Here is a 13,612-nt window from a genome sequence, read left to right on the forward strand (position 1 = left end):
CCTCCCGGGTTCCCGCCATTCTCCCGCCTCAGCCTCCGAGTAGCTGGGACTACAGGCGCCCGCCACCGCGCCCGGCTAGTTTTTTGTATTTTTAGTAGAGACGGGGTTTCACCGTGTTAGCCAGGAGGGTCTCGATCTCCTGACCTCGTGATCCACCCGCCTCGGCCTCCCAAAGTGCTGGGATTACAGGCTTGAGCCACCGCGCCCGGCCTATAAATAAAATTTTTAAAAAATTGTCCTCTCATGATAATCTCCTATACCAGGTAACTAGAAAGTACTATGTGTAAGACAGAAGCTTCAAATCCTGTTATGCATCAGCAGTATCTTTTTTTTTTCCAATAGATGTGGTCTTGGCTATGTTGCCCAGGCGGGCCTCAAACTCCTGGGCTCAAGGAATTCTCCTGCCTCAGTCTCTAAAGTAGTTGGGACTACAGGCATGCCCCAACATGCCTAGCTCACTACCTTTTTAAAAATTATCTTTTTAGAATGCTGTGAATTTTCACATCAATGGCTAATGTTTCTATACATATTTTCTTGCCACTAGAACACATGTTCCTTATATCAACTACATTTTGAGTAACCCCACCATGAGCACAGTGAACATTTAACAGATGTAAAAGAATTCTACAAATTCTCACATTGATTATCTATACTTCAGTTTATCTGTTAAAGTCCTGTGCTCAATTTAGCATCACAGAATGTTTAGCACTGGAAACAATGTTAATATCACCATATAGTACAGCCTCTTACTCTGAAGCTGGAAACCAAAGATGATTAGCATTTCTAACTCTGTCAAACTCATGTATTTCACAGACAACATTTTAAGAAAAATGCTCAGTTAAAACCTTACCACCTTGCCTCTTATTTCCCTACAGCCCCTTCATCTTCTTATCTATACCAATCTCAGAAGCATATGGATGGAACTCAACTTGCAGCAGGGTCTTTAAAAGTCTTGGCAGTGGGGTGATATGAATCAGTTAAAATAAATAACAATGCAAAATGCCTTTAAGGATTCTACATTTGCTTTTCGTCTTCCAATTTTCTCTTTCCTTTTTGTTTTTTTTTTGTTGTTGTTGTTGTTTTGTTTTGTTTTGTTTGAGGTGGAGTCTCACTCTGTCGCCCGGGCTGGAGTGCACTGGCCGGATCTCAGCTCACTGCAAGCTCCGCCTCCCAGGTTTATGCCATTCTCCTGCCTCAGCCTCCCAAGTAGCTGGGACTACAGGCGCCAGCCACTTCGCCCGGCTAGTTTTGTATTTTAGTAGAGACGGGGTTTCACCGTGTTAGCCAGGATGGTCTCTATCTCCTGATCTCGTGATCCGCCCGTCTCGGCCTCCCAAAGTGCTGGGATTACAGGCTTGAGCCACCGCGCCCGGCTTTCCTTTTTTTTTTTGATACAGAGTTTCGCTGTGTCACCCAGGCTGGAGTGCAGTGGTGCCATCTCAGCTCACTACATACAGTCTCTGCCTCCTGGGTTCAAGTGATTCTCATGCCTCAGCCTGCTGAGAAACTGGGACTACAGGCGCACACCACCAAGCCTGGCTAATTTTTATTTTTAGTAGAGATGGGGTTTCACCATGTTGGCCAGGTTGGTCCCAAATTCCTGAGCTTAGGCAATCAGCCCGCCTTGGCCTCCCACAGTACTAGGATTACAGGCATGAGCCACCACACCCAGCCCATCTTCCAGTGTTCATGTCTCTTGGATTACCATGGTAATAATAACCATAACAGCTAATATTTACTAAGGGCTATTAACATGTTGGGCACTGTCCTAAGCACTTTATTTATGTAACTTACTCTTCATAGCTACCTTGAGGAAGAGATCATCTCCATTACACAGATCAGGACATAGAGGTACAGAAATGGTCACCCAATTTGTAATTGGTAGAGCCAGGAAAACTCAAACAATCTGAGTTGGCCAAAGTCAAACACCTAACAACTCTGCTATATATGATTCATACAACCAGTATGTTTAGCTCTCCTAAGACAACCGATGAAAACTAAAGTTTTATATATAAAAAACTGTATGTGATTTTAAAAACATTACACAGTATTTATCAAGGTTTGACACAGTAATGATTGAAATACACAACTTTTCGTCATCTTCTCCATTTTCCAACTCAGCAAGAAAAATTAAAAAAAAAGATTTTCCAACGTTTCCTAAAAATGACTCTCTGGAAGTTTCCCAAATGCCACTTAGCAGGTTAAAAGAAAACAAAGTCAGATACTCACTGGCCAGACTGGAAATCCTTTTCATTCACAACTGCACAATTGGTTAAAGATAATTCATCTGTAGGACATCTCGCTGCTTGCATGCTCTGTAAGAATCAATGATTAGGAAAATCAAATTAAGTCATGTTCTATTCCCTTAAAGAATACTTTATGCCTTTCTGTCTTCTCTTCTTTATCACTCTCATTGCTATAACGAACATCTATTGTTTTTGACTCCCAGCATCCCTTCCTCTGAAGTAAGAGCAAACCCTTCCTTTGGGAAACTGTTCCTTCCCTATTCCATGTGGTTTTGTGAGACTGCCAGTCAGCACACATGCAACTACGCCTACTCTATCCCACCCACAGGATTTTATATACGCTGGCACTAGACCAAAGGCATTCTTCTGCAAGTCAGAGCACCCCACGGAGAAAGACTTTCCACTCTAAAACAGTAAAACTATCACAGAGACACAGACAAGCTAACAGACAACCTGGAAACACAGACCTGGCAACCAAGCTCTGGAGACCAGTCCTGAATATTAGTTACGAGCCAACAAACTTTTTTTTGCTCAAGTTTTTTTGAATTAGTTTTCCATGTCTTCCAAAGAATCTTGACTAATAAAAATGCACTAAAGTAAATTCAATAAATTTGATAAACTTATGTATCAAATTTTATATACATTATCAAAAGTATATTATGAAATTTTATGTATATTATAAAAGTATACTATGAAAAGTATCTTTTATAAGAGATCCCAGGTGGCTACAAACTGTATCTCCTATAGATTGAGAAAACCATCTTCCAAATATCTTTCAACAAAATAATTACAGACTATATATATATAAAAAAAAAACAGCCTTTTAGTCAACAGCAACTAGCAAAATGTTCCTTTACACAATATATTTAACCAATAACCCTTCCATGGTTCGCTAGGGTTTCCTAGTGAGCTATGACAGGCAGTCATAGAAGTGTTCATTCTCCAAACCTCAAGCCAAAGCTGACATTTTTTTTTTTTTAAAAGATGGAGTCTCGCTCTGTCACCCAGGCTGGAGTGCAGTGGCACAATCTTGGCTCACTGCAAGTTCCACCTCCCGGGTTCACTCCATTCTCCTGCCTCAGCCTCCTGAGTAGCTGGGACTACAGGTGCCCGCCAGCACGCCTGGCTAATTTTTTGTATTTTCAGTAGAGTCGGGGTTTCACCATGTTAGCCAGGACGGTCTTGATCTCCTGACCTCACGATCCACCCACCTTGGATTCCCAAAGTGCTGGGATCACAGGCGTGAGCCACCGTGCCCGGCCAAGCTGATTATTCTTACATTTGTCTCCCAAATACAAGTTTATAGAGGAAAGTGAATTATTTTTGGCTTTGTTTTATTTTAACTAAAAGGCCAGTTTCAATATCATTATCCCTGTTGTTTAGGGCAGTAGTCTCTAAAGTGGGATATGTGTACTTGAAGGGTGTTTGTATTATACGATAATCCTTTGGGGTATAAAAATAAAATATTAGTACTTGTATTTATATTGACTTTACACCATTTCTTATTTATTTTTGTTTTGTTTCGTTTTTTGACACAGTCTCTCTCTGCTGCCCAGGCTGGAGTGCAGTGGCGGATCTCAGCTCACCACAACCTCCGCCTCCCAAGTTCCAGCGATTCTCGTGCCTCAGCATCCCAAGTAGCTGGGTTACAGGTGTGCTCTACCACGCCCAGGTAATTTTTGTATTTTTCGCAGAGATGGGGGTTTCACCACGTTGCCCAGGCTGGTCTCGAACTCCTGAGCTCAGGCAATCCGCCAGCCTCAGCCTCCCAAAGTGCTAGGATTACAGGTGTGAGCCACCGCATCCAGCCATACCATTTATTTATCTATGTATATATGTATGTATGTATGTATGTATGTATGTATGTATGTAATTTATTTATATTAACTTTTTTGAGACAGAATCTCACTCTGTCACCCAGGCTGGAGTGCAGTGGTGCAATCTCGGCTCACTGCAAGCTCCGCCTTCTGGGTTCACGCCATTCTCCTGCCTCACCCGCCAGAGTAGGTGGACTACAGGCGCCCGCCACCACACCCGGCTAATTTTTTTGTATTTTTAGTAGAGATGGGGTTTCACCATGTTAGCCAGGATGAGTCTCGATCTCCTGACCTGGTTAGCCACCTGCCTCGGTCTCCCAAAAGTGCTGAGATTATAGGCATGAGCCACCGCGCCCAGCCCATTTTTTGTTAAAGACCAACCTCACTCTACGTATCTACTCTACCTTAAGATATAATCTGATGGCACAAACAAAGTCCTCATAATCCACCAGGCTTTTAAGTGTTCACAGCAAGAGTTAAACGTCTATAATTTTTCCACCTATGTCTAAAATCACACTATTTAATGTGATACTTCACAAAATTGTATGAAAGTTAGTGTCGAAACTGCTAAGGTTTCCTTAAGAAAAGCCATGGCCCATAGGTGAAATTATACACAGAAATAAAAATGGTGACAAACTAAATGTATTCTTTTATTGGTAAGTATAGTCAAAAGCTCTTAGAAAACCCTAAAGACTTGAAGATATCAGGACAAAATACAGTGTGTGGGGTTTGCTATACAATTGGATAAAAATATAGATGCTTCTTTCATCTTGTATTTGTTGGGTAATTATGAAATATACAAGAAATACAATTTTGTAAGATACCAAGGAACAATGTATTAAAAGGGAGGTATTCTTAACTGTAAATGAAACAAGGTGCTTTACAGGAAAACTGTAACCACTGATGAAATGACTGCTTTGACTGGAATTTTAAAAAAGAATTCTGGCCGGGCGCAGTGGCTCACGCCTGTAATCCCAGCACTTTGGGAGGCTAAGGCGGGTGGATCACGAGGTCAGGAGATTGAGACCATCCTGGCTAACATGGTGAAACCCAGTCTCTACTAAAAATACAAAAAAATCAGCCAGGTGTGGTGGCGGGCGCCTGTAGTCCCAGCTACTTGGGAAGGTGAAGCAGGAGAATGGTGTGAACCCGGGAGGCGGCGCTTGCAGTGAGCCGAGATAGTGCCACTGCACTCCAGCCTGGGCAACAGAGTGAGACTCTATCTCAAATAATAATAATAATAATTATTATTATTATTATTCTCAGAATAAAGTTACAGTGATAGCATCTGATACAAAAGCCTTTAACGGCTTCATTCACAGGTAAACTATTGCTGCAATTAAGTCAGAACAAGGTACCTCAGATGTCACTGAGGTTAACTGTATCAATATAGAATCTTCCTCTACTCTACTCTGGGAGATAGGGAGTAGCCACCGAAATTTTTTGTTGTTGTTGTTGAGACAGAGTCTTGCTCTATTACCCAGAATGGAGTGCAGTGGCGCAATCTCAGCTCAGAGTAGCTGGGACTACAGTTGTGCACCACCACGTCTAATTTTTGTATTTTTAGTAGAGATGGGGTTTCACCATGTTGGCCAGGCTGGTCTCAAACTCCTGGCCTCAAGTGATCCACCTGCCTCGGCCTCATCATCTTTTTTTTGTTTTTAAATCCATACAGATTCACTAGTCACCACAAGAAACGTACTTAAAAGATTTGTTAAATGTAGATGAGTTACACAATTTTTTTAAAATAAAAAGACTAGAGTTCCAAACTTGCTAAATATTTCTGAAGAGGTTATAAGTAGTATGCTACCAAGAAGATATTAAAAAACAAAAAATCTCATTCTGCCCCTATAAAATAAAAATATTTAGCGACATGTCAAAATTCTTTTCAGCTTTTCCAGAAAAAAGAAAAAGAGAAAAAAATCGGCCGGGCGCAGTGGCTCACGCCTGTAATCCCAGCATTTTGGGAGGCTGAGGCAGGCAGATCACCTAAGGTCAGGAGTTCGAGACCAGCCTGGCCAACATGGTGAAACCCCGTCTGTACTTAAAATATGAAAATTAGCCAGGCGTGGTGATGCACACCTGTAATCCCAGCTACTCAGGAGGCTGAGGCAGGAGAATTGCTTGAACCCAGGAGGCAGAGGTTGCAGTGAGCCCAGATGGCATCACTGCACTCCAGCCTGGGGGATAAGAGCTAGACTTCGTCTTAAAAAAAAAAAAAAAAAAGAGAGAGAGAGAGAGAGAAAACTCTTTCCTAATAGAGCATTTCAAAATTGGATATTTGGAAACATTTCCATTGCTAAGTGATTCTGCTGTTGCAACAATATATATAATCTAAAAAATAAAGACACCAAAACCTCATATCTTCATACTTACTTTTAAAGTCCAGGAAGAAGCAGAAGATTCTGCACAACCGTTTTTAAATACTCTCCCACATGAAGACTTACAGTGACTTTTGAACTCATTTCATTAGCATAATAAAAGTATGAATAGGCGATATTTTTATTAAGCTGCAAGAAAAGACAATAGATGGAAATTTACCAGCCACATTTCAATAAAGCACTTCCATAAATGGTGAATAAGTTCTGGGGAAAAAAGAATATTATTAGAAGTGCAGCCAGGCCAGGCGGCGGTGCTCAAGCCTGTAATCCCAGCACTTTGGTGAGGCCGAGACGGGCGATCACAAGGCAGGAGATCGAGGACCATCCTGGCAAACACGGTGAAACCCCGTTCTCTACCAAAAAAAATTACAAAAAACGGGCCGGGCGACGCGGGCTCCACACGCAGGATCGATAATCACCAGCCCTCCTATGGGGAGGCGAAGACGGGCGGATCACCCAGAGCGTCGGACCCCCGGCAGGAGATCGGGCCTCCTGGCCTCATACGGTGAAACCCTGGATCTTCTCCTACTATAAAAAATACAACGAAAAAGAAAAAAAAGTCTAGGAGGGGAACCGGGCAGCGACTGCGAGGGGCGGCGGGCGCTGTCTAGTCCCACGCTACGTCGAGGGCTGAGGGCGAGGAGAATGCGTAAACCGGGAGCGGAGCTTGCAGGGAGCTGAGATCGCCACTGCACTCCGCCTGGGGTGGCAGCAAGCTCACAGACTCCGTCTCAAAAAAAAAAAACAGAAAAAAAACAATACACACCAAACTAGCCGATACCAGCGAGACACCGCGGAGAATGGATGGGCGACAGGTGGCTAGCGAGGGGACGCTAGTAGTGTCCAAGCTACTCGGAGGGCTGACGCCGGGCGAGAGAATGGCGTTCCACACGTAGGAGGCGGATAGCTGATTGCAGTGAGCTGAGATGCGCCGCGCCAACATGCAACTCCGAGCCCTGGCGCACACGAAGACCGAGAAGCGCGTCTGCGAAAGAAAAAAAGAACTCCATTTTGTTCCAGGCTTTGACTGCCATTCAAGTATCAAAATAAACTGAATTTAGAAACAGCCCTCTGAGCAGCTGTATCACATAATATTAAATGAAGATTTTAAAGAATAATGATGTACCACTTTACTTTCTGGGTTTCTTTGTTTTTTTTTTTAGATGGAGTCTTGCTCTGTCACCCAGGCTGGAGTGCAGTGGCATGATCTCGGTTCATTGTAACCTCTGCCTCGTGGGTTCAAGCAATTCTCCTGCCTCACCCTCCCAAGTAGCTGGGACTACAGGCATGTGCCACCACACCCGGGCTAATTTTTTGTTATTTTTTTAGTAGAGACAGGGTTTCGCTATATTGGTCAGGCTTGTCTCAAACTCCTGACCTCAAGTGATCTGCCTGCCTCAGCCTCCCAAAGTGCTGGGATTACAGGTGTGAGCCACTACACCTGGCCTACTTTCTGTATTTTTAGTAAAATTAACACTACGAGAATATTGTACATATCATCTTTAGCTCATCCTTTTTTTTTCCATACATGTTCTACTGTGTATATAACTTTGAGTACTACGTACCATCTATAAATAAATAGTCATATAATCAATACATGAGGGTACATAATCAAAACATTTTTTACTTATGAAATTCATGATAAATGTTTGGAAATCACTAATTGAGTACGAGATGAATAAAGTCTAGGTCACAAGTCTGCTTTGTGAAAGAGACAGCATTTCTGTGTTCAACAAATGTTGATAGAATTTTGCCCAAAGTCACAGCTTGATCAGCCATCTGACAGAAATGTACTGAACTTTTTCAGTTTCCACTTTCCCAGGGTCGTTTTCACCCGCAAGCTTCTTTCTTTTATATAATCTCCCCTGCTAACCCCTGCTCCGTCTCTGGACAACTCCCACTCACTCTACAATTCTCCACTTAGACATTACTTTCTCTGGAAGGCATTCCTAGACACCTGCCCCTCCCCACTAAACTGATGAAATAAACTTCAAATGGAAGCACTCAACTATATTTTTATCATCTGTCTACATGTTTGCATTGCATATAAGACACTAAACTTCTCAAAGACTGAGACTATATCTTGCTCACATCTGTAGTTCCCAGTGTTAGTACAGGGCCTAGTACACAGTGAGTACTTATTAAACGTTTGTTGAACACAAAAATTTATAAATCAATACAAACCTGTCTCTACTGCAGAATAAACAATCCAAAGAACATGTAACAAAGGACTGATCGTCTCAAGGTTATTTAGGAAGTGAGAAAATTGAGCTAAAATGACCTAATAGTTCAAAATACTTCACAGAACTATATAGCTAAAGTAATAAAATAAATTTACAAAATGCTAACTCATTTATAAACTTGTTTATTTGTCAAGTGTCCTTCAAAAGGAGTGAAAAAATCCACAGAAGTCATCTGGCTGGCCAACCAAAACAGATGCTGTGAACAAAAGGCCTCCCTACTGGAATCCAGAAGCATCTGTGTTTTTATGGTAAGCCAAGCAGGGCATCTCATTTTTTCAACAAAGTATAAGTCTCTATAAATAGTAGCTGTCTATTCACCATAGCAATGTCAACAGAAAATTCCACAATTTTTCTAACACTGACCTTGCCCCTAGGAAACAATGAAAGCCAACCACTATAGCCATGCAGCTGTGAAGAAATGAAAGTAAAGGCCAGACGTGGTGGCTCACGCCTATAATCTCAGCACTTTCGGAGGCCAAGGAGGGAGGACTGCCTGAGCTCAGGAGTTTAAGACCAGCATGGGCAACACAGTGAAACTCCATCTCTACTAAAATACAAAAAATTAGCCAGGCATGGCAGTGTGTGCCTGTAGTCCTAGCTACTCGGGAGGCTAAGGCAGGAGAATTGCTCAAACCCAGGAGGCGGAGGTTGCAGTGAGCTGAGATTGCGCCACTGCACTCCAGCCTGGGTGACACAGCGAGACTCTGTTTCCAAAAAAAAAAAAAGAAATGAAAATATAAAACTGATAGGCATTTTATATGTTGAGTTATTAGAACATTTAGCCGTCTGAAGGGTATAGAAATATCTTCATTATAACAACTTAAAATGTCAAAACTTATAAACTCATTGCTACTATAAAGAATGAAAATTTCAACAAACCTTTAATGGAAACTTTAGTGAGGTAATTACATCATTACTTACTTGAAAGCCTTTCATGTGCAGAAAGATTATTTGCTTATCTTCATCAAAGAAACGGGGGGGATTTAATCAGGACTCTCCTGGACAACAATGCACAGTTTTGGAATTTAAATCACATACTTTCGTCCAAAGGTCCACTTAAAAAAAATGGATTAAAGTAGGCTTTACTCTTTACCAAATAATTTAATAGGGCAAAATAAACAGAAAGAAAAATAAAGAGTGTGGCATCTGACCAAAAGAGCTCATTACCAAACAGCTTCCCCTACCTGAACTGTCACGCTTATGAATCCACTGGTTCTTCCTCTGTGGTTCTCTAGGCTTTGGTTTCACTTCTGTCACAGGAAAGGGAAGGACTGAAAACACACACCTGCCCCAGGGCCAGCTCAGCTAACACGTCTCACTCAACTATTTCTTGTTAGAGGATCTTTCCTGAAAAATAACATTTTGGAACTACACTGTTCAGTAAAGAAATCACTACACATATTTCACTATTAAAATTAATTTAGTTAAATTCAATTCTTCAGTTGCACTAGCCCTACGTTTCAAGAGCCACATGTGGCTAGATCACTGCAGAAAGTTTCATCGGATAGTACTGGCCTAGAATAACGCAAAGAAGGCCATCAGTACTAATCTTCAGGCCTATGGAATCCCTCTGTGCTACATATTCCTATAATAATAACTTCTCTTAAAATTCTGAAGTCACGTGGGACTAGAAGTGATGGGGTAGAAATAAGTTAAACTTGTATGTCCTATAGTTATCTCTTGAAGAGCCTTTAGGGATATCCTTGACATTTTCTATCTCAAACTAATAACTGTTCACATAGATGAACCTCCTGCCTGGCATCCCTTAGAACTTTAGAATTCCTTTACAAGTTTATAATGAAAAGAAAAACAATTCCCATTTTGGTCTTTTGGGGGGAAAAGCATGCAAAGAAAAATCTAAAAGGCTGACAACATTCAATACTGGCAAAGATGCAATGCAGTTTCTACAAAGTTAATGTGACCCAACAAGTGCACCCCTAGGTTTTTAGTCAAAAGAAATGAAAATACATCCACACAAAGACACGCACACAAATGTTCACAACAGCTGTATTCATAATAGCCTAAAAATGGAAATACATCCACACAAAGACACGCACACAAATGTTCACAACAGCTGTACTCATGATAGCCTAAAAATGGAAACAACACAAATGTCTACCAAAAGATGAATGAAGAAATTATAGGAGAGCCATACAATTGAATACTACTCAGAAATTCAAAAGAAACTAGTCCAGGTGCAGTGGCTCATGCCTGTAATCCCAACACTTTGGGAGGCCAAGGCAGGGACATCGCTTGAGTCCAGGAGTTCCAGACCAGCCTGGGCAACACGGTGAGACCCTGTCTCTACAAAAGATACAGAAATTAGCCGGGCATGGTGGCACATGCCGGTAGTCCCAACTACTTGGGAGGCTGAAGTGCGAGGATTGCTTGAGCCCAGGAGTATGAGGTTGCAGTGAGCTATGATCACACCACAGCACCCCAGACTGGGCAACAAAGCAAGACCCTGTCTCTACAAAAAAATAAAAACTAAAAAAGATACACACGAAACTGTTAACAGTGGTTACCACCAAGGAGAAAGACAAGAAGATGTGAAGGAAACACCTTCACTCTTCACAATTCTGAACTGCTGGAACTATTTTTACAATAAATAAAGTTTGTCTCACAAAAATCATTTCAAATATAGAAAACTTTTATGTAAAATTTGTTTCCTACAGCATTATTTTAACAGTGATGAATTAGGAGCAACCTAAAGGTCCTGTTTCAAAGTAATGGTTCTGTAAACTACAACATACCTGCACTTGATTATATATATCATATAAGGATCAAAATTCTCATAACACACTAAGGTAGAGTTCATATCACAGAATTGTATATAGAAATTTTACTTTACAGTTTTTTTTGTGTATGTGTGTGAGGCAAGGTCTGGCTCTATCACCCAGGCTAGAGTGCAGTGGCGCCATCTCAGCTCACTGCAACCTTTGCTTCCCTTGCTCAAGCCATCTTCCCACCTCAGTCTCCCGAGTAGCTGAGGCTACAGGCAAGCGCCACCAAGCCAGGCTAATTTTTGTATTTTTCGTAGAGATGGGGTTTCATCAGGTTGGTCAAGCTGGTCCCGAACTCCTGACCTCATGTGATCTGCCTGCTTCGGCCTCCGAAAGTGCTGAGACTACAAGTGTTAGCCACCACGCTCAGCCCACAGCATTATTTATTTTTAAAGTATAGCAAACCAACTAAATGCAAACACACCAAAACGTGAAAAACAACTGACTGTAGAATGAAACTATGGGTGATTTCCAGCTTTCCACACTGATTTTAAATCTCGTATGTGAAGTTTTCAGGTATATCTGCTTCTATTTCTGGGTTGGTTGTTCTACTTCATTAACTGTCTGATTTCTGTACTAGTACCACATTGTTTTAATTACCATATATGGCATACTTTGATGTCTAGTTTTGTCAGATTCGTATCAAAAAATTAATATTCTTAACTTCACAGAAGCATCTCAGGACACGCATCTCAAATGTTTAAAGAGGCAGAAGGCTCCCTCCTGTCTTTTTTTTTGAGATGGAGTCTCACTCTGTCACCCACGCTGGAGTTAGTGCAGTGGCTCGATTTTGGCACACTGCAACCTCCACCTCCCAGGTTCAAACAATTCACCTGCCTCAGCCTGCCAAGTAGCTGGGATTACAGGCAACCGCCACCACACCCGGCTAATTTTTGTATTTTTTGTAGAGACAGGTTTCACCATGTTGGCCAGGATGGTCTCGAATTCCTGACCTCAAGTGATCCGCCCACCTCAGCCTCCCAAAATGCTGGAATTACAGGCACAAGCTACCACACCCGGCTATCCCATCACTACCACCCTGCCCAATCTTTGAGCTCTTGAATCTTGGCACACTGCCAGTAAGCCTCTCACGGGTCACTAAAAAAGTAAAAATCCCGTAATTCTACTTTAATTCTACTCTCTAATTCTTTAAACTCACTTCAAACTAGCAACCTTTTCTTTCTTCTCTTTATTACCAAACCTCTCAAGTCTCCCTTCCTTGCCTTCCATGTTCTCATCCTATGGCTATCTTCTTCAACCATTCTCTGAAATCCTTTCCAGCAGCCACTTGACTGTAATTGCTGTCTTCAAAATCACCAATGACTAAATGCCAAATACAGTGGTACCTCCTTCTCCTCTGTATTCACTTTTTCATTTGTTTGTCTTGTTGTGTTCCTCATCTGTTAATACCATCATTATCCTTTCAAGTCATTAAATTCAAGATTTCAGGGTCATTCTTCCCTTCACTGCCTATCCCCGGAATGCACACATAAACAACCAAGAGTCTACTAAGTCTACTGCACTCACTCAGACGTGCCTCCCTTCCAGTCTCACAACCATAACCTAGTTCAGCTATATCACCTCTCCTAAAAAACTACAATGGTAATAACCGGTGTCCCTGGTTCTAACTTTTGTTCTCCTCCAACTCACCCTTCCCTCCGCCAGCAGACATGACCTGAAACTAAAAATACGATTCCTAAGTAATAAAGCCCAAACTCCTTAGCATGCTACTCACAGTCACCTATGCAAGATTCATCTTTATTTTTCTGCGTCACCTACCTCAACACCCCACCCTGATCCCATGTACCTCACATTCCAAACTCCATTCCTTCACTCACACTATTCCTTTTGACTGAATTCCCTATTTCAAACCCCTTCCACCTGTGAAAATCTTTCCCACCTTGCAAAGCCAAGTTTATGAACCTCCCTGGTTCCTAGTAAGACTGAATATCTCCTTTGTGCTTTTTCAGCTGTCTGTACTACTTATTACAAGCTGCCTTACATTAGACTTATTTAAGTACCATGCCTTCCTCACAAGATTCTAAGCTCTGATTCTCCTGCACCACTCAGGGAATATACAATAAATGTTAATGGAGTTCTCATTGCCGGTTTTGACATATATATATATATATATATATATAT

At 41.7% G+C, this 13,612-nt stretch overlaps 1 protein-coding gene across 7 annotated transcripts in view; it reads right to left on the reverse strand.

The window, feature by feature from the left end:
- The window catches only part of NSF (N-ethylmaleimide sensitive factor, vesicle fusing ATPase), a 171,584-nt gene that overhangs the window by 139,064 nt on the left and 18,908 nt on the right, over positions 1–13,612 (reverse strand). For 5 of the 7 annotated variants that reach the window (XM_017871607.1, XM_017871611.1, XM_017871606.1 and 2 more), the window contains exon 2: positions 2,230–2,315. In XM_017871607.1, coding sequence (XP_017727096.1) covers positions 2,230–2,315 — 86 coding nt within the window. Of the gene's footprint in view, positions 1–2,229; positions 2,316–9,608; positions 9,743–9,871; positions 10,035–13,612 lie in introns of all 7 variants that reach the window. The other 2 variants (XM_017871608.1, XM_017871610.1) reach the window with 2 other exon arrangements.

Source organism: Rhinopithecus bieti, unplaced genomic scaffold, assembly GCF_001698545.2.
Source record: "Rhinopithecus bieti isolate Rb0 unplaced genomic scaffold, ASM169854v2 scaffold_6904, whole genome shotgun sequence".
In the NCBI taxonomy this organism is placed as follows: domain Eukaryota; kingdom Metazoa; phylum Chordata; class Mammalia; order Primates; family Cercopithecidae; genus Rhinopithecus; species Rhinopithecus bieti.